The sequence below is a fragment of the Brachypodium distachyon genome, chromosome 1 (genome assembly GCF_000005505.3).
Source record: "Brachypodium distachyon strain Bd21 chromosome 1, Brachypodium_distachyon_v3.0, whole genome shotgun sequence".
NCBI lineage: Eukaryota > Viridiplantae > Streptophyta > Magnoliopsida > Poales > Poaceae > Brachypodium > Brachypodium distachyon.
In genome coordinates, this window is record NC_016131.3 from 34,153,939 (window position 1) to 34,175,839 (window position 21,901).

Below are 21,901 nucleotides of genomic sequence, written 5' to 3' on the forward strand. Positions count from 1 at the left end.
AGTGGACGGAGGCTCATATACGTGTGAAAAGGTGGAGGTGCTAGTCAACGAGTCGTCGGTCTTCGGCGTGGGGGCGAGCGCGCGCTGCTCCTCTGTGGTGGAGATGGAATGATTTGATTATCGTCCACCGAGTCATAGTCGATCTGGTTCTCATCTCTGTCTGTTAGTGAAGAACAAGGCCCAGCTGGGCTTTTTTTTTCCTTCGAGTTTTAGATGACGATTCGCTGCCCGGCATGCGTGATGGATTAATGTGTGGTTTATTTAGGAGGGTAATTGGCAAGATAGCAAACTGGTCACATGACATTGTTGCTCGTTGATAGATGGGTTAGTACTTGGGATGGTTACAATTGCACGAGTGTTTATCAGGAGCTGGTTAGAACAGGCAAAAACTCGCGGTAAGCTCGTATAGATGGCATTGACTCATTTTTAGTACTTTATCATCCATGCATCATGTAGATCTTACTTCCTGCGTCCCACGTTAAGTGTCTTAAAATTGTCCAAATATGAATGTATTTATGTTTAAAATCGTCTACATACATCTAATAAAAAGTCATTTAATATGAGAAAGAGGAAATATCTGACAGTGAAAAGATTTTTCTTTTTTTTTGTGTGTGTCCACGTCTAGCCACATCATTTAATTAGCAACTCGTAAGCAGCATCTGCTTGTTTAGTCATGCTGATTAGTTTGACGTTGTGGATAGGATAGAGTTTCAGAAGGAGAGGGAGAGCGCGCGCTATTGGCCAGTCTTTTAAAATTAATTTCTCCGTCTATAAAAGTGTGGTCAATTTTATACTAAGTCACTACAAATTTTGTACTAAATGAACGATACATTTTGGATCGGAGTGAGTACAGTATATCACCGACTCTTCGGCCACACCGAAGATATCATTCAGTTAGCTCAGTTTGCAATGACACGCCTAATCCATCAACTGGTTAGTTCAGTTATCTGTTGGAGCAGGTGAATAGGTGATCGTTCCAAGACGAAAAAGAAGGTTCCTTCAATTTTTGCTCGCCAGTCGCCATTGCCAGTTCATCCCCATGACTTGTTTGCCGTGCCGACCTTACCTTCCTTGGCACTATGCACGTCGATCAGATTTGTAGAGCCTACCCTGTGCTGCCACTGCTCCCGAGTTGTTTAAGAGAGAAAAAGATTTCATTTGGTTCGATTGATATTTCAGTGGTGATTTCCTTTCAAAACAGTAAATTTGACCAGAGATATCATTTTCGTCAGTTGGTTGAAACCTGGATCGAGACTATAATCCTATTTGGCAGAGCTGCCTTTTCTATGAAAGAGAGTTTTCTGCCGAAACCCGCTCGTTTCATCACGGGGAAAATGCACGTGTTCGCTTTCGATGATCGGTACACGCATGGTTGAGTGACTTCAAGGAGATTACAACGCGATCTCTCTCTCAAAAAAAGAGGAGATTACAACGCTGGGAGAGCTTTCTTTTCCCATGGCAGTCGAGTGAGCTCCGAAAATGCAGTGGTCACAATTCACGCGGCGAATTTTGAGACCAAGCGGCCATCTCATCTAGACGCACCCGTGTGAAATAAACATGATCACGGATTCACGGTTCAAACATAATCCTAAGGAAATAAAAAATGGTTGGGACAGTGAAACCACCAACAGGACAATGGAATCAGGAACGGAGATTATATTTTCAACGTTCGGTTCTGTGCACGTTCACGTTGCTTGTTCGAACGAGTACATCGACGCTTCCAAGGAAAATCAAAAGTGGGTCATAACTGCCGGCTGTCGAGTGCACGGGTCGCCATGCATGCGAATCGAGCGTGCTAAATAACAACGGGGAATAGCTGGCAACAACGCTAGCTACAAGTTCAGTGCATCGAATCTATCCGTTTTACTTTTAGCACTCGTAAAGCTAATAACCGGGGCCCGAACACCTGGAAGAGGAGTCGCACTGTCAAACTTCGGTTGAAGACGATACATGTGGATTATCATTCTTATATTGTTTCTCTTTTTCAGTGGGGCTCACCAAACATTAACTGACACGAACTTGAACAAATTAAATAAATACTCGGCGCGGGGGTCCATGATCAAAGATTGCCATGGACTCAACCGGTCGATGCTCGCGTCGATCTTAATCTACCTCCCCTTTTTCTCTTTTTGAACTCTGTGCTCATCTGATGCCAATTAACACTAACCAAATGATGCCTTTTAGCTGTGTGCATCGATACGGTCTACGTTGTCTAGCGTATATTGGCTGCTACGAGTGGCGATTAATTTGACTAATGATCAACGGGCGGCCAACACTCGATTGAACAAACCCACGATTGGCATGCCAGGACCCCAGGAACTTCTGCTTTAGCAAAATAGCAAAAGTTGATGGCCAGATGTTGTATGAGCATATATCTGGTTCGTGCCCGAATCAGAATCGCCAAACTTGTTTACTGAGACAAATATTTGCTAAGGTTTGTTTTGGTTGCCCAAGTTTAGCTAAAGAGATTGGCAAAAAGAAAAAGGAGGTACAGGATGGCCAAAAAGCATCATCAAATTGTTAGTTTACGAAGTTTTCAAGAAAATGGCCAAGCTTCCATATGCACAAAAACTTGTTTTCTTAGATTAATGACTAATGACGTTTGTCCCTTTGTTCTCGTAGAAATTGTATACGTGCCCATTCCAAAACTGAAAACGTCCACTGCCACCTCAAAACCAACCTCGCCAATTAGCATGTCACGTGCTCTTTACCATTCCGGTTATCATTTTTCACGTCACATGGTCTTTAAAATAGAACTTTGATAATCTTGGTAAAAAAATAGAACTTTGATGATTAATCGCTACTCCCTCCGTTCCTAAATACTTGTCGCTGTTTTAGGAACGGAGGGAGTATTTAATACTCCTATGGTACTAAAATGTCATGAAATCATATATTGTAAAAGTAAGTTAATCTACACATAAAATTTTCAAGTAGCCAATCAAAATATTAGTCGCTGAGGATGAAAACGAGTCATGTCAATAATGAGGAATGTCATGGTCCATGCAACCGGAGTAAGGACGCTCCCGAAATACTCCCTCTGATCCTCAAATTAAGGTCTATATTGTTTCCTTTGACCGAGCGTTTGACCAAAGATTACTCCATCAACATGTGACTTATGCGATATAAATCATAAATAAGTATTTTTGAATACGAATCCAATGATATCAATTTTATTTCACAAAAATATATATTAGTAGACTAAATCTTGGTCAAAGGCTCGGTCAAGGAAAACAATATACACCCTAATTTAAGGAACGGATGGAGTAGCCAACACAAAGGTTTTTTGTGTGTACATACCGGCTTTATTTTACTAGGGAGTACCCCCACAGGCCGGTTTGCTAGGATCACCCTTCTAAATGAGATGTGGAACTTGTTGCTCATCTGGAGATGGGAGTGTCGGCCAAGTGAGAAGTCATAATTGCAGAGATAGCATATTTTTCTAACAGTGCGTTTGGATGTAGATATTCAGAGGTGGAATACGGAATTGGTATTCCCTACCTCTGAATTCAGCTGTTTGGATGGCCTGGAATTAAAACACGGAATCGCTCCCCAATTCCAGATTAGCTTTACTCCCTCGGCCCACGTCTGTCCCCAATTCCGACCCCTCCTACTCCATTATGCCTGGAATTCGGCCGCAGCGCCCCGCACCCCATCACTTACCGATTCATTTCACTCCAGAAAAGAAGAAGAAAGGGGACTCGACAGGAACTGCTCGACATCCCCAGCGCGCAGGTCGACGGCGGCGGCCGGTCGCAGGTGAGTTCTCCTGCTTGAGCCCTCCTCCTCCCTTCTCTCAACATCTCCATATCCCTACGCTGAGCCACCCACATCCCCTCCATCTCCGACCGCGCGCCCATCCCTGCAGATCTGCCGGGAGTCGTCGTTTCATCAGCGCCGCTCCGCCGCCCTGCGGCCAACTCCACCTCGACGCGGTCCGCCTCCCACCGAATCCCCTCTGTTCCCCCACCTAGGGATGTCAAACGGCGCCGTTTATGGTCCGCCAAGCCCGTTTACCACGTTCCCCAGGCTGTTCACATCGCTGTCACCGGCTGATTTTGCACTGCGCTGAAGATAAACAACGCTTGGCGGACAGTATACGGGCGTCGTTTACAACCCTACCCCCACCAACCCATCTCCTCCATTTCCGGCGGGAGCGAATCCCATATGCCCCCTCCCTCTGTCTCGTGTGGTCGCCGTCGTCGTGCTAGTCGGGCCTGTGGCCGGACTTGAGGTAGGCGGAGCAGGAGCAGGCGCCGTCTACAATTGAAGGAAGGCAGGAAACTCTACCATCGGTGAACCTCGGCGACACGTACTGGAGTGCTTTGATTCTTGGTTCAGATTTGTTCTTTTGCTCGGCTCTGTTGTGTTGTGCTGTAATGGAGATCATGTATGACTTCTCATTGTTATTTATTTTGTACCGATGTGTAATCATGGAGAGACATGTAAATCTTGTGAAAATTTCGTTACGGTACAAGTATAATAAAGTATAAGCTCGATACTCATAGATATGTACAATTCCAGACTTTGTCCATCCAAACGGGAATTGGAATTGGTGTCTCACTCAGATTCTATGAGCCAATTCTATGCACAACCAAACAACAGAATTTGAATTCCGGTCCAATTCAGTTTCCTTGGTGATTTGGTATTCAACCCAATTCAATTCCAAGCCTCTCGATATCTACATCCAAACAAAGCCTAAGGTGATGGTTGTGTCCTCCGAGAGATTTTCTCCCCTTCTAACCATGTAGGGTTGTTCTTACCCTGTAAGACAAGTGGGCATAGACCCACCTTATCTTAGCCTCATGAAGTGCATAGGCAATTCCAGCCTTTAGGTGATTCCGTATTCCCTATAAAAATTCGTCAACTGAGCCAGGAAGATAGATCAAGGCTATGCATGCCAATGCCATCAGATATGATCCGGACGACCATCATCTTCAATTCATGTTTGTGTGCAGACCAGTGGGAATTTCAAAAGCAGAGATGATATGTGAAACAACATTAATTGCTCATCTATCTATCTATCTAGGTTGCGAAGATTCTAGCATCGACAACCGTACAACGAGATCTAGGACCACCACCCTGTCCCCATGTGAGAGGATGGTGAAGAAAGTAAAAGAAAATCCAGTGTCTCCGATGCTGACCGAATCCAACATACTATAGCATCTTGAGCACACCCGATTTACCGAACCAAATGCTTTAGAGATATCAACTTGAGGAACAGTTTTGACGAAGTTGTGACTTCGACAATGCCCAAGTTGATGGGCTTTGTGTTTAGGGAGAGCGACATGCGTGTGTGTTGGCGATCCCGTCGGCTAAAAAGGACACAGGGGACACAGTTTTACACAGGTTCGGGGCCCTCGGAAGGTAACACCCCTACGTCCTGCTTGTCTGATATGATATTGATGAAGAGATTACAAGGTGGCCGTGAAGGCTCGGGTGCGTAGATGAGATCTGGCGAGTGCGTCTAGGCGGCTTCTATGTGAGATTGGATCTCTAGGGAGAGAGTTGTGAGTTGTCCTCCTTGCCTCCCCCTCCTGGTCTTTTATATATGCAGGAAATTAGGTCTCAGGTAAATTCCAAGTCGTTACATCATGAAGATATACTATGTTTAAGTTTCCTTATCTTGAGTTGCAAGATTAAACATCTGGACTCCTGAAGTCGTAGTAGGCCTCCAAATGGGTTTCATGCTGGGCCGTAGTGGGTATACCAAAGATGAGGACCCGAGTGGTCATAACCACGTCAAGTTTCTTCTAGGAAGATGTTTTTATCATTTATTATGAAAATATAAAATAAAATTATCGCCAACACACCTGTTTTCAATGAACGCACTTTGGTTTTTGCACATAATCCTCTATATCTAAGTAGAGGCAATCCACTAGCCTATTTCTCTCAACATGCAGCCTATCTACCTCAACAATTTGCCACATCATCATTTAGGGATCAATTATCACTAATCAAAATCAGCCATACGATAATCTCTCGCTTGGGGCCACACAAGCCACGCAGTTGTAGCCCGTTCATATCTCTCCTTTTGGCCCATTTAACACCCGGCCCACTTGCACATAGCCACATTACACACACGTAATCCCCAGGGGCAGCGCGAGGTCGTGGTCCTAAGCGCCGCCGGCGCCTCCTCCTTAGTCGTCGGCTTGTCGCTTCCCTGAGAAGCCACAGAAAGCGCCGGGCGGGGCTGCCGGCTTCGTAGCAGGCGGAGCCGAACCCGAGAAGGCTCCCGCGGGGCAACGGAGGAGAGATCGAGAGAGTAATTTAATTCGATCCGTTGGCTTCCTTCTTGACGTTGCCTCTTCACTTTCTTCTTTGTATTGCTCCACGGTCCACCATGTTCGATCCACTTCAATGCCAAGTCTTTTACCTTCTGCGTAATTCTCTATAAATACTGTTCCTACCTGTGATGGCATCGTCACTACGACCTTTGTGCACGGCGGCCCTGCGTGCTTCTCTCGTCTTCTAGCCTTCCCCTCGATGACCGCCAACGCCCCTGCAATACCTCCCTTACTCGCAGGACAATCGAGGTCCAGTGATGATGATGGTGTATCTTCCGCAAGCTATGAGTTTCCAAAGGAGTGGCAGGACGGACATGCACCAAGGTAATGCTCCAACTCCACACTGCAAAGTGAGTTTTTGAGGGGAAAGGGCCAAAGATTTGTTGGGTGGGCTAATGTTGCATTCTTCCGTTAGTTGTTCCAACAGCGACATGAGTCTGCGATCGGATTCCGTGGACCGTGGACGAAGCAAAGAAACGGAGGCCAAGGGATTTGCCCAGAGGACCAAAGGTAAGGGAAATGTTGCAATCAAATGTTCTTTTGATTAATTACTTTGTTTCTTTTTGTTAGGAAACTTCGTTTCTTTTATGTACTTCAGAATCGCAAATGTTGCAATCAGAAATTCTAAAGCCGGAAACAATAACCGCTTCAATTCTTCAATTTTGACAATTACAATTTTTGCATAAGATAGTTATTATATTTTTCACATGTTGTCAATCTAATCTGGAGGCGAGGAGGGGAAGATAACCTGGTATTTTCCAACTTAATACCATAGATCCATAAATGAAAGTGCACTTAGTGGGTTAGCATTTTCTACGATACTGCTATTAACAGTTGTGGGGGCATTATAGGGTATATGTACATGTATTTTAAATATTCACATACATGCCCATGCGATTCTATCTAAGGCCGTTGCCAGTATATAAATGTGGCGTTGTTGTTTTAACATTTTTGTTTTAAATATCACATAAATTCCCCAACCAGAAAATATATTAATTTATTTTATTTTTTGAAAAAGAGGATAACCCCCGGCCTCTGCATCGATTGATTCACACAACCATAATACTAGTGAGCTTTGCATCAAAAAGGAGTATATATTAATTTAATAACCAATTCAAACTACATATTTCAAAACTCAATTATGAGCTTTGCACCATTAGGTGCTATTTTTTTGGCATTTTGCATGATTGCATCTTAGTGTACATTGGTATTCCACAAATTCCCGCAGCAACGTGCGGGGTATCATCTAGTTCTAGGAGTGATGTCAACCTGTTTATCATAGGCCTCTCTCAATGTATTGTCCCTTAAATTTGAATATTATCTCTTAGTATATAGTAGATTAGATTATAAGGTACCGCAATGCATTTCTGTTTATCTAATAGTTCTTATTCAATAGATTTGTGAGAGAAGTCTAATGATATTTGAAGTAGTTTGCGTGAAGAGACATATTTTAGTATTATAAGAGATGGTTGCACCCTCTTTTTCATTAACTATATGCCACGTTGACAAAATGCGGACATGAAAAGTTGAGAGAAGATGCTACATATGAACCTGTGGAGAGTCCTAAGCTTGGAGAAAAACCTTGAAATACTTTGATTCCGTCTGTTTGGACCCAGCTAAGACAAAAGCAGTTGTGGGCTGATTGTGTTGGGAAAGCTGGTGTGCTACGAAAGCGGATGCAATGAAAGTTGGTCGTTTGGTGTCAAAGATATGAGGTGGTTGTGACCTGTGGAGAGAACCAGGTGGACATGACAGAAGGAAACAAGGGTGGGATCGGGGTATAGAGATAATGGTCATATCATATCCTTTGTAATTTTCATGAATTGTCAGAGCTAGATAATGCATAGGATTTTCAAAAGGTACTCCCTTCGTGTGATAAATATTGGCACGGTTTTGAACTAAAGCCAATCTTCATGAAACGAAAGAAGTATGAAAGTATCCCTACTAATGCTTTGCCAAATATAACCAGAAACTACTTCGATTGTGGTGTTACAGTATGGCTTCGTTTGGATGTAGACATTTAAGGTCTTGGAATTGAATTAGCCATAATACCAAATCAACTTTTTTTAATTAAAAATTGTAATACTCACTCCAATTCATATTAGTTGTCGAAATATTACATGTATGTAGACGGATACATCCATCTTTGAACAAATTTGAGACAATTAATATAGATCAGAGGGAGTATCAATTTTGTTGTTTGGTTATAGAAAATATTGCTAGTTGAAATCGAGGTAGCAACAAGTTTAAAACAAAATTTTGGATGTCCATAGAATTAAATTTCGCCAGAGCTTGCCGGGATCGGTCGAAGTGGTCGCCGAAGTCCATTATGTAGTCCATCATTTTAAAACAATAGTCCAATTCCATCCGATTGTCAATTGGCCGTGGCGGGTCGTGGTGGGGGCAACCATAGACCAATGGCTCCAAGTTGGAAAGGAGCACGTCACTCCAAGTCAAAACAAAAGAATTTGTGCCTAATTCTAGTTTTCAACGTGGACATCTTAACAATAGAATCCGCAAAACTAATTTCAATTTGGAACTAAGTTTCAATATGTAGGTCCAAGCTGTGTAATTTTTTTTATCTTATTTGTTTTGGTTTCTTTCTTTAATATAAAAACTGACGTAAAAACCCAACCAGATAGAAGTATTCATGCGATTTTCCCAAGTAGGAAAATAGGTGGGAGCTGGTGTGTGTGCTTGGAGATTCGTGCTTGCCATCTGTCCTCATCCATCCAAGTCTTCCTCCCCGTGTTTGCTTCCAGTTCCACAGCTTGCACGGTTGAAGGCGACCTCCCGGATCTCTTCCTCTGTTGCTGGAGCGGGTGGAGGCAACGAGGGTTCAGATCCGGCAGATTCTTCTCAGAACCCAGCTGAATCATTCGTCAGGTGTTCAGTCGGAATTCGTTTCGGATTCGATTGCGTCCTGACGATCCTGCTCCCGATCATTGTCTCCCCGACACCCTCGAGCCAGACCCGAGGGGCTTTGGCTTGACTAGTCCTTCGACCAGTTCCCCCTCCTCGACGGCAGCTTCTGCCCTGTTGAAGTGGAGATCCGGGCTATTGCCTCTCGGTAAGCCACCGTGGCACAGGCTGTGGTCGGTCTGATTCGTGGGGGAGCGGCGAGATCCCGTTCCGTTCGGACCTCCGCGCGTCAGTCTCTGGATTGCTCGTGGATCTCGTTGCATGTTGCTGATGTGGTGTGATTAATCTATACTTACGTAGGGTTTCTGCGGAGACGCAGGCGCCGCGCCTGCGTGCGCAGAGGCTCGGGGTCGGCGGCGAGATGAAGGGCGCGTCCGTCCCTGCGGTCGTAATCATGCCTTCGCCGATCTTTCTTTGGCGGTTTAAGGTAGGTTAGCCTTTCAACCTTTCCTTTTCCCCATTGTGGTGCCGAATGGATTAATTCCAAGTGTAAGTTTCACGCACCTGAGCACCGATTTCAAATGGTCTCTGCTCGTTATACCCATTATATACATTTGCCTGTATAGTTGATGTAATGTACCTGCTCCTGAAAATGAGTGGATTAGTACCATCGTTTGGATGAATCACCTCAAGTCATTTATGTAAAGTTGATCATAGTTAGGAAGCAAAGTCGCCAAACGGATGTGTAAACCTTGCAAATGGATGTCAAACTCACTCGATGCCTGGTCTAGGACGGGCCTTTGTCCATCACAGAACAGTCTAACCCTATGATTGTAGTGTCAATATTTCACGCACCATGTTGCAGAAATGCCTGCTAAGTTTGTTACAGATGATAGAATGGCTTTTAAGCATTGTCTTGTTGGAGCTGCTACTTATTTCCTTCAATGAATTATTCTTGAATTTCCTCCAACAGGCGCAAGTATATTATATGTCCTTGTATACTACGTGTGTTAATGTTGATATACTTCACTACTTCATTACTCCTTTATTCTGTAAAATGTAGCCGAGCCGATCATACTGAAAATACCCTGTTCTCTTGATTTTGTATCTACATGAATTGCATTTCATTTATTAGATTCTCATGAATCTGTACTTTTCCAGGCTATATTGTTTCTCCTGTGGGGCTTGTGCTGTTGCAAGGTCAGTCTTTCTATGATCCATCCATGATCTTTTTCTTATGCATGACATCATTGTGTGGTAACCAGCAATATTCGTGGGATTACAGATAGGTTGGGATTCGGTTATGAGAATGAGTGTTGATCTGCGAGACCTATTTCTCTACGAGGCTTTCTTATACTATAATCCTCTTCTTCTTGTGGTGAGTTTATTTTATTACTGTATGTGGGGCATGCTCAAGGTTAATAACTGTTAAGACAGAAAATTAAGGCCCTCCCTGTGCATCTATGTAATTGTGCTGTGTGTTCTTATTGTAGGCACTTATGATTTGGTTATGGGGAGTAAATTTGTGGGTCTTTGCACAATCTTCAGTGAATTATGTAAAAGTGTTTGATCTTGCGCAAACACATCTATCACACAGAGAAATGTGGAGGGTATGCCTACTGAACTCTCTTAATTGTGATTGACATTCCTAAACATTACTTGAGTTTGCATTTGCTGAAGTTCGCTTTCCTTTTAAATTTGTACCGAGATGTCTATCGATAGGCAACATAGACTGGTCGTTCCATAGAACATTTGCTGCATACAACTTAAGTAATTTTTATGACAGAGTTATTGCAACGGTGCCTGAAATTTGCAATATGCATCTTGCCGCGTTTATGTTGATGTTAACTTCCAAGTCCACAACATTTAACTTAGTTGCAGTCCATTATATTTTGCTGTGCAAGTATACTGGTTGATAATGCCAACTGTAAAATGAACATGCCTCGGGTAATTATTCTTGAGAATAACATGCGCCTGTTGCATCTTGTAATTTGAGTGCTGAGTGGCCCTCTTTTGGACCTGGCTCTCTCTTTTCTTTAATCTGTTCTAGATGCATTTTATTTTATTTTCATTTCTGAATTTATCCATGTTCTTTTATGTTGATGTGATGATGTATGACTTCTAATATTATTTTTACCTGACATATTATTCTGCCAAAGTAACTTTTTTTTTGTTTTATCGACAGTGTGCTACTTGGCTTACTTTAATTGTTCCCACCAGTATGACAGCCTACCTATATCTGTACTCTCATGGGGAAGTGTCGCTTGCTGCATCTCAACCAGTGTAATATCCAGCCCACTAAGTTGTTCAGTCCATGCTTTATTCTTGTATGAGCTCATGAGACCTTTAGGGCTTTACATTGTGCGAGAATATTATTCCAGAGCCCTCACAAGGAAGATTATATACAATGAGAAAAATATTGTTGGCACAGTAAAGTTATTGTCCCATTGAGTATCTTTGACTGTATATGCAGTGTTAATTGATGGTCTGAACTTATGTCCTGTCATAATAGAAGATCTAAGTGGCAGTTTGTCCATTATATTATTTTCTAGCACTTTGTTGTATATACCCTTATATTTCTATTAAAATTGGATCGATTGTCCTTAATCTTATCAATAGAGGTCCATTTGATACAATAGTAATATATGCACAAGACAAAAATTAATATATATGTACTCTTGGGAAAAAATATGCATACACATATTGATGCTGCTTGTAATAGTAAAGTGAATATGAAATTCTGCTTGCATCATTCGCTTATTCCTCCTCAACTTGTAAATAAAAATACCGTGTTGTACATTGTTGTAGTTCTGTTTTCTATTGTGATGCATTACCTTTTAAATCCATAGTAGTGAAATTGATGTATCTTTCTGATACTTTGCAGGTTCTTTTGTATGCTATCCTTCTGATGATCCTCCTTTCTCCTTTTGATATGTTTTACTTATCGTCACGCTTTTACTTTCTGAGGACGGTGTGGCGTATAATACTTCCATTACAAGTAAGTTGTAAATGTTGTTAGTAATGGGCACCATAGATTTTGCTTTCAGCTATGCTAGAAATGGAACAGTATGTTATGGTCCATTGAGTTTGGCCACCAATCATATCAAATCAAGTTTTAATAATGGCTTGTTCCCTTGTTTTGCAGGCAATTACATTCCCTGACTTCTTTTTGGCTGATATTTTTACATCCATGTCAAAGGTATCCACTAATTTATTTGAAGTGTTGGTTGTGCCGTTGTGGAATATTTTATTGAGCTTATGACTGTTGGAACAGTCATGTTTAATATTACAATATTACACTCCCTCCGTCCCATATTAAGTGACTCAAATTTTCCCAAATATGGATGTATCTATACCCAAAAAGCGTCTAGATACATGTGATATTTTTTCACTTAATATGTGACGGAGGCAGTGTGTTTCTCGTCTTGGCTATAACTTAACATAATATTTGGAAAAAAAAAATCTCCGTGAAAAGAATGTTACATGCCATTTCTGAGGTTTGTAGGAAACTTTCTAGCTTCTTGGTCGTTATGTTTTGACATTCTTAAATTCTATATTTCTAGCATTTCTGCTTAATTCTTGCGTTCGTTGACAGGTGTTCTCAGATTTGGAACGTTCAGTTTGTCGCATGGTCAATCGTCAGGTTAGTTTCTTCATTTCATTTTTTCTATCTGCAAAGTTTCGTTGCTCGCCACTATTCTCCATATTACTTGGTACTTGCTAATACTGTGTTTGGAATTTTATGGCTAGAACTATCTAGTTCCTCTATAATATTTGTGTTATTTTGATGTTTTATAGGTCGCAACAATCGCGTGGTTTGAAGCCGATTCAATTTGTGGCAGCCACTCCATAGCTATTCCTCTAGTTCTTGTACTCCCTTATTTGTGCCGTTTCTTCCAGTGTCTTCGACAGTACAAGGATACAAAAGAGAAGACTTGTCTTCTGAATGGTATTTACTCACCACACTACAGCTCCGATCGTTCATTTATTTTAACTCACAGTTGACTGGAATATTTAAAATGGAAGGAAAACGGTACTAAAAATTTACTATTGTATGTTTATATACCTTTTTCTGGAATCATTTACCAACATTTATCAACATTTTTGTCCCAAATCCAGCCCTCAAATACTCGACAGCAGTCCCGGTGATTTTCTTATCGGCTCTCAAGTATCATGTATTCCCTGAGCAGTGGGTTAGCTTTTACCGGCCCCTCTGGCTTATTTCAGCTGTTATAAATTCACTGTATTCCTTCTACTGGGATATAAAGCGCGATTGGGACTTGAGGTGCCTGTCTTTGCAAAAATATGTTTTCTACTCCAAGATTTTTTACACTACTGCTAATTAGGTTTTCTCTATCCTTCCAGTGTTTTAACCAGGATTTTCATGTTCAAAAGTCCAAGTACATGGACTAATCTTCTTTATGGGCGGACCTGGGTATAATCTTGAACGTATGCATGGTTTAAGCATAGCCTACTTTAATACATTTCTCACTATTTCTGTTGTGATTGCTCTGCAGGTGTATTACTGGGTGTTAGGCAGCAATCTCGTCCTCCGCTGTACATGGACATACAAGCTTTCAGCGCATCTGCGGCACAACTACCTGACAGTGTTTGTGATAACAGCTTTGGAAATGGTGAGGCGGTTTCAATGGGTCTTTTTCCGTGTCGAGAATGAGTGGAACAAGATGACAGCCAAGCAAAATTTTGAAATGTCGTCTGATATGCCTTCAGAAGGAGACAGGCTACTGGAGTCTAGTAGTCACACAGTATGAACCGTAGAGCATCATGTTTTGTGACAGCGATTCATCATATTCTTTTTGATGTGACCCTTTACAGGCTTAGAGCCCTTTTACACTGGTGATGGTTCTGTTTTGTTTGCAGAGCTCAGAAGGTGAAGGATATACATGATAGGATTGTAGAGAAGATGAAATTATCTTACCCTACATATGTGATCCTCTTGAGAGGTTGTTTCTTGACACATGAAAGAACGGAAGTAATACTGGAAATTTAAAAAATCTTACATATTTATTTGTTTGCGCATTGTCTTGAGATTGTTTTATTTTCTACTAGTATTGCAACTGAACAAATGTATCTTGGGTAGTCCTCTGCAACAGAACAACTAGTGCTTGCTTGCACGCAACTGCAATGTGAACAATTTTCTTTTCCATTTTTCTATTTGCAGTTCGGCTGTCCAGATCAAAGAAATGCGCCATTTGCACAAGGTACCTGATGATCAAATTGCACCTAATAAATTCATTACTCCTGTATTTGTAGAAAAAAAAAACGTCCTACCAATCGATGACATGCTACTGGCTATAAGAATGACATGTGGGTTCCACACTTCCACGTGTCATTGAGATATCCAAAGGAATTTTTCTTCCTAATCTGGCTAAAAATTTCCCCAAAACCAGAAGTAATCCTCCAGTTCGACTAGCCAGCCAGCCAGTGCTGATAGGTGCCAATACATAATGCTATACTGCTGGTGTAGTCCGTTGATTGACGACCGCTGCACTGATGATAGGAGAGGGAAGTATGGACTACAGAGCACTACATGTCAAACGATTCTGGCCTAGCGTAAACACTAAACTAAAACAGTGAAGTGATAAGGGATTAATCAGTCGCCGTACCACAGGTTGTCTGGCCAATGAGGTCCCATCGATCAAGACATTGACTTGCCATTCCGTGCTCGCCCTTGTAAGTCAGCAATGGCGGGCGGCCGCCGGCCAGCACCATGGCAGCTTGCAGTCACTCCACGACAGCACGAGCGCTGTGGTACCCTGCACAACACTTACGTGCTCATTCATGATCCTGGCACGCTAGTTGTCGTGTCAACAGTTCTTCCCGTGAGCGATCCAAAATAAGCAGGATAAATTCGGACTTTAAATTGCCGATCGCTTCAGAGTAAGATATGGTGCTTTGGCAACTGGATTTTGTGTGTGTGCGCGCGCGCGCGCGCTCTCCCTGAGATGTTGGTGTCCAATTTGATTTCGCAGTTTCATGTATGTGCCTATGATTTGTTTCTTTCAGATTTGAAGCGCGACGGCCATCGTTCTCCTACTCGAAGTCTAGCTAAGTTTCCATATAGTATATATGCCAAAGTTAGCTCGGGCCTCGGGAGATGAAGTTTCCACGGGAAAATTAGCATAGAGTGCCTTGCTTCGTGGGGGAGTAACGAATAAGCTGACGGATTCGAGCACCGCACAAGACTTTTTTCCCTCGTTAGCATCTTCATGCCACTTACGTTGAGTAGTGCGTCGAGATGGTAGCGTTCCACTGCATCAATAGTTGTTATATTTTTTTTTCTCACAAACCTTTTGATCGCGTTTATGTAAGTAGGTATTTCTCTCCGTTCCTAAATTTTTATTATTTTATTATATTTTTATTTAAATTTGAAATAAAAACCATGACAAGAATTTAGGTAGTACTGCAAACGTGGGGTTGTAACTAAGCACCAGTGCCCCACTTTTGTTGTTTTAGACTAGTGATTACTGATTAGTCATGATCAGTGTGCCAGTCCATGAACACATACTATACTTGTTTTTGGTTAAACCGTAGCACGTACCGAACCAGGATGGAGTATACTGCTAGGCCTTTGAACCAGGTAAGGTCTGAGACCGAGGGCTACTAGGTCGTGGCGGCTTGTGGGCGGCAGAAAACAACTCTGTGCGTTGAGATTGTAGTGCTGATTGCCTGCCTCCAATCTCCATCCATGCATGTGTACAGTGTCGTCATGAGTTGTCAGGACTGCATCCTTTCTTCAGTCCAACCGTTGCTTTCTTCAGTTATCTCTTCGCAAGCTGCATTCGCGAGCGAAGCGTTATCAAGCAATCTCAGACGTTCATTTCAAAGCTGACGGTCCAAGCTGAATTACCATCACTGAAGTTTATTGGCTCTGTCACCTTTTGTCTCTGAAACTTTATCTTTTAGCTTTTACTGCTTTCTGGCCTATATAAGGCGATATATGCTCTGATCTGGGACATCTTTGATTCCCCTGTGAACCCTAGCTGCCATAGATGCGAGCAAGATATATATAAAACAGCAAAAACACCGAAAGATCCCCCAAAAAATTACCAAAAATAGTTCTGTGTGTGTGATTTCTGTTCTTGTTGCCCTGTTCTGTTGTTCGATTCCATCTTAGATCATAACAGTGGTATCAGAGCCACTGATTCTCGGCCTTAGATCGGTTCTTGTGGTAGCTTTGGACAAGGGTTTGAGCACGAGTTGTTCCGTAAAATTCCGGAGCCTGATCTATCCAGGAAGGATTTAGGGGTTTGTGGTGTTGGAGTGCAATTGAGAAGGTTGGATTAGCACACTGCTTTTCATGTAAAATCCCCTCTCTTTTGAATCCCACCCTCCCATCCCATGACGAAGACGACATCTCTGATGGAGGCGATTGCTGAAGCTCTAGACAAACTCACTGCTTCCCTGGATGATCTCAAGACACAACAAGCAGAGTATGAACAGAAGCAACATGCCAAGCTGCAGGTACATCAATCTTTCAATCATTCCATCACTGATATCTTCAAGCATCAACAGGAGAATTTGGACTTGCTCACTGCTCGTCTGAATTGCTTAGATCTGCCTCCCGACACACCCCTGCCACACCCACCACCAAACACACAACCAAACCCACAACCAAATCCATTACACCAGCTTTCTCCCAACCAAACCCAAACCCAAACTCCCCTGCTTTCTCCCAATATCACACCACCACCACTTCCACTCAGGGGCGGAGCTAGTCATGCTCTCCCTGGTGCACGTGAACCAGGGTCAAGGAGAAAATTAGTAGTGAGTAAGTCCTATATCTACATAGTGAACCAGGTTATATTAGAAAAGGTGAACCATGCATCCATTATTTTCCTTAAATTTGCATATATTGATGTGTGGATGTTAATGTTGTGCACCTGGGTTGTTTTTCTCTAGCTCCACCCCTGCTTCCACTCATAACCCTACCACCACCCCAACATCCACCTAAACCTGTTGGAACTGCTTCCTTACATGATGCTAGAGGACACCAATTACACCTGGATGGCACACCTATGCCCAAACAACACAATCAGCAGTTGACAGCAAAAGCTCCACCTTTCTATCCCCAAAATTATGTAGCTATTGTTCAGTAGATGATGAAGATGAACCTAGAGTTCCGTATCCTCACAATGGTAGAAACAACAAGAACTTGCATATTCCACATGATCAAACCAGGTTGCAAACTGTGTTGAAAGCTCCCAAGTTGAATATTCCTGAGTTTGAAAGAGATGGCCCTGATCATTAGATACAAGTTTTAGAGCAGTACTTTGATGCAGCCAACTTACCTATAGATCAGAGAACTGAGTTTGCCATCACCTATTTGAAAGGAAGAGCAGCCCGGTGGTGGAGAGGTACAGGATTTTGAGCTCATAGACTTCCACTACAAGAAATATCATATTCAGTGACAGATAGCCCATGACAAAATTGCAATCCGTCACAGAAAATCTTTTTTTGGTGACGGCATAGGGTAGCCCGTCACCTAAGATTGCTAATGCGTGAAGGAATTTAGAGCGTAATACATTCAACCGTCACCTAAATCAATAGAAAAAAACTTGAAAAATGAAAAAAAATTTGCCTTGCCGCACGGATCGTAACCAGGACGTCGAGGGAGTTTAAAGGTGGCTTACCACTAGGATAGTGTTGTATTGTTGCTTTGTGTAGAAGTTCAGTTGTTTTGTATGTACCACGTCAATAGAAATAAACTTTAGAATGAAGGAAAAATTGTGTTGAAGTGGGATTCGAACCCAAGACATAGGAGGAGTTTAAAGGTCACTTGCCACTAGGCTAGTGTTCTGTTGTTGCATTGTATAGGAGTTTAGTTCTTTTCTATGTACGAAGGCTGACTGGATCGACGGTAACGCCCCCCACCCACTCCATTTACTCGGCGCACCCACCTCTCTCTCCATTCCTATCCATTCCTCTCTCGGTGAGTTCTCGCCGAAACGAAGCCGCGCAGGCGGGCTCGTGCTGCCGTCGCCCAAGTTTAGCCGCCGCCGCCACGCGCGGGAGAGGGAGGGGAGCAAGATCCGCCTGCCGTCACTCAATCCCCCGCCCCCGCTCCTCCTCCTCCTCCTCCGGCCCCCTCCGTCCCGCACTGGTCCGACGGTCTCCTCCGCCCCGCACTAATCCGACGGCCACCTCTGCCCCCATTCCGACGGCGGGCTCGAGATCCTAGCTTTACAACACGGTATTTCACTTACGGATTAGCCTTTTGGTGATAGCCATACAAACGTACAAAAGTATAACAGGTGATGAAATTCAAACATCATGACTGAGAAGGGGCAACATATTTCTTTCTAGTTGGAGGATCAATCTTGAGCTACTGTTCAAACCCAAATAGATGAAGTGTCCACTGCAATAATGGAGAAGTGCTCCGGTTACATGCCTAGTAGTTTTCGTACAATCACAATTCAATACTTCAGGTAATTATTAACGAAACAAAGTACTTTCTGAATGAAGTTTCAAGAAGAATATATACATATATGATGTTAGTAAATCCAGTGGATAATGAAATTGACAAAGCACCAGAAAAAAATCCAGTCCCGGTTCATATAAAATATTGAGGTACTTATTATGCAACCAATTTCAACATTTCTACAACACTGATCAAAATGCACATGATGGTTTCACGCAGATAATACAAAATTATTAAGCACATTGAAGAATAACACAGCCAGCGATAAGAATTATCCCTTACATGCCGACAGGCCAAAACCACCAAAATTGATATAATGAAAACCAAGACCTTACTGGGCAGAATCTGTCTAACCATGATTTCTCCATTTGGATCAACACCAAAATTGATATAATGAAGACCAAGATCTTATTTGGCAGAATCTATCTAAAACTATTTTGACTGGTATGGTTTTCCTATTTTGAATGGTTTAGAATGATTTTTTAGAGTATTTGTAGAGCTATGTACTGCAATAAATGTTGCTTGTACTGTAATTCTACTTGTTGCACTTTTTTTTGGTGATATGCTCTGTTCCGTAAAGCATGTGGTTCACTAGCGGAACCAGGATTTTTGTATGACCGGGGCTAAATTTTCACGGCAAAAAATCAAAATTAGTTATACCGAAATGCATATACTTTGATATGAACTAGTTTTATGTTTTGCTACACTTAGAAGTAGATGGCCTGGATGCTAGTAGTAGCCCTTGTCAATCAGGAGAAGAGTCCACGCTATTTTTTCCAGTACTTATGTAGTTATGTAGCTATGTAGTTATGCAATCTCATTGGAAATGATCTAAGCCTTCCCAAGAATGTGACCATAATGTGAAACTTAGCAGTAATCGCATACACCAGCTAGTGTTAGCTATGTTCCATGGAGGTGCAATTCTGGTTTTTTTTACGGTCACCATTCAAGTTGGGTTGTAGCTATAACCCCTCTTCTCTTGTTGTAATCAGGGTTTCTCAACAAGCACCTGTAGCAATGGAGGTTCAGGTTAGTTCTTTATTAGTATTATACATATGAATTAAGCTGAACTTGATGTGGGTAGGAATGGAGGATCAGGTTAGCTATTTATTAGTTATACATTAATCCCTTTTTCTAGTGATGCAAGGGCCCGTGCGATGTGTGCAGGAAGCCAAGCGGACCATGTATCATCAAGCCAAGAGAAAAGAGCTTCTTTTGCATCCATCCGACGGAACATTTTGAGGACCATGCGGTACAGTTCATTTCTGTTTCTCCTAGTTTTTTTACGCATCATTAAATAAGTTTTTATTTGGGAGTAAGAGTTAATCAGTTTCCATTTTGGTTTTTGTTAATGTTAATGTTTGTTTTTGTATGCATAAGCAGATCATTCCGTGCTATATCCGCAAGCAGATCAACAATTGGATGTCCAACATCGTATCTTTGCTGGATAAGGAATGGTTTATGTACACTGTGCAAGTTCAAGTTTTTCGTCAAAAAAAAAAGTTCAAGTCACTCCCAATGTCACTTTCTTAAATGGGAAGAAGTGGCAAGACTTTGTCACTGATCATGGTCTTGCTCTAGGAGACACTCTGACGATCAAGTTTCCGAAGAACAAAGACGAAAGCATCTTCATAACTGACTGCATAACAGCAAGGGACACCGCAAGGAACGACTTGATAAGACAAGTTCGATTAATTGTTCTTTGGTTTTATCTTTTATAATTTCAATTGTTGAAATTTTTTAATTGTTATTTTAACCTTCAGTCTCTTAATTTTTTTTGTTTGCAGTCTCTAATGCAGCTTTCAACACTGATGTTGATTACAAGCTTGCATATGTTTGCTACACAAAGGGCATCTCTCTTTCTGATGTTGAGAAAGAGAATCTGCTCAAACACATCGAGAATAGTGGTTTTGGGGCATCAGCATATTTCGTGCACCGTATAACCAACACCAACAAGAAGGAGGGCTTGGTAAGTTATGTCATACTCTTTTTAAATGCAAATCACATCTGCTTGTGTTATAACGGGTATTTTATTTCAGAAAGTTCCAAAAGCCATCACATATGCTCTTAGGACACAAATCAGAGGCGAAATGATTGTATATGTCAGCAAACCAGAGTGCGAATCAACATTTCAGTATCGTGTTGACATTGATGGGCATAGGCAACAACAGGATGCACTTTGTGGACAAAGTTTGTTGCGAAAGCCAAGTTCAAGACAAACGAGCTCGTTTCATTCATCATCTATAAGGAATCAGCACACATAGTCATCAGCGGCGAGAAGCTATAAGATAGATGTTCGTCTAACTATGAGTTGTTTAGATGTGATCTGAATATATCATAGATCCTCTGAATATTAGGTCATGGTAGATTATGCTAATGAAAACTAAGCCTTTTGTTCTTTGTTGTAAGGTTGTTCTTATGAAAACGTATTAGGGGTTCAATTTGTAATGGTAGATGCACTTTGAAATGGAGCTCCCGAGGGGGCTTCTGCTCTAAGTTTAGTGTTTGTTCTTCTGGAATTTTATTCTGTGTAATGGCAGATGGGAAGAACTTTAGTGTCCCTCTATTATTTTTGTTGTTTGCTCACTTGTGGATTACTTGCTGGTCTTCAGAAACCTGTGATCTGAATATATTCATGTGGATGTGCAACTGATTTATGTCTATTGCAATTGGGCAGTGAGTATGTTAGTACTATGTTAGTTCAAGTAAAAAGGAAAAACTATGTTGTCCTGGGATTTGAACACAGGACGTGAGGGACGAACAAGCTCGCATACCGCTGGGCTAGCACTTATTTGCTGCTCTCTATAGTAGTTCAGCTATTTTGTTCACGTCTTAGAGCAGTGCGTAGCGAATAGAAACCCTAGCCTAGCCCAGCCCAGCCCAGCGCCTCCTCTTCCTGTCCACACGCCCGCACCCTCAAGGCGCACGCAGTCCTGATCCCATCCCCTGCGCCGCGTCCCCGTCCCCTGCTCCGCCGGCACTGCTGCATCCGTGCTTCCCCCGAAGGCGTGCACCGACGGTGTTGACCCCGAAGACTGCCCTGCTCCCGCTGCGCCCAACCTCTTCCCCAAGTTCTCTGTGCAGGTATTGTTTTCTTTCTTTCCCCAAATTCCCTATTTACAAATTTTCAGTTTTATAGCATGACACCGATTGTTCTCTGAATATTTTTCACCGAGACTTACACATATGATGATGTGTTTGCATATTTAAAAGCAAAAAGGATCAGAAAGCTGAATTTTAGTATCTAAGTGTTCAAGTAAATTGAACGTATTGTCTAACTCGTTAGGTATAGCATCTTTTGTCTGTTGTACTA

General features: G+C 42.2%; 1 protein-coding gene and 2 long non-coding RNA genes across 4 annotated transcripts; all 3 read left to right on the forward strand.

Moving 5' to 3' along the window:
- Positions 1-3,549: 3,549 nt before the first annotated feature.
- On the forward strand, positions 3,550-4,512 carry LOC100844855. Its single transcript, XR_137925.4, has 2 exons — positions 3,550-3,756; positions 3,866-4,512. It is a non-coding gene; the product is annotated as an uncharacterized LOC100844855 (long non-coding RNA).
- A 1,640-nt stretch (positions 4,513-6,152) lies between these two features.
- LOC100845061 (SPX and EXS domain-containing protein 5) lies at positions 6,153-14,186 on the forward strand. Of its 2 annotated transcripts, none has more exons than XM_024457608.1 (14): positions 6,153-6,608; positions 6,700-6,794; positions 10,308-10,346; positions 10,432-10,524; positions 10,640-10,756; positions 11,332-11,427; positions 12,031-12,144; positions 12,292-12,345; positions 12,742-12,789; positions 12,945-13,095; positions 13,266-13,431; positions 13,512-13,581; positions 13,664-13,912; positions 14,028-14,186. In XM_024457608.1, the coding sequence occupies exons 4-14, from the start codon at positions 10,450-10,452 to the stop codon at positions 14,052-14,054; spliced, it is 1,167 nt and encodes a 388-aa protein (XP_024313376.1). In that variant the 5' UTR covers positions 6,153-6,608; positions 6,700-6,794; positions 10,308-10,346; positions 10,432-10,449; the 3' UTR covers positions 14,055-14,186. The 2 variants fall into 2 exon arrangements, with proteins under 2 accessions (XP_024313376.1, XP_014751838.1); XM_014896352.2 differs by lacking the exons at positions 6,153-6,608; positions 6,700-6,794 and adding exons at positions 9,033-9,354; positions 9,507-9,633.
- Positions 14,187-16,142: 1,956 nt separating this feature from the next.
- Positions 16,143-21,144, forward strand: LOC112270007. Its single transcript, XR_002962278.1, has 5 exons — positions 16,143-16,631; positions 19,581-19,617; positions 19,756-19,840; positions 19,972-20,557; positions 20,628-21,144. It is a non-coding gene; the product is annotated as an uncharacterized LOC112270007 (long non-coding RNA).
- The last annotated feature ends 757 nt before the right edge of the window (positions 21,145-21,901 follow it).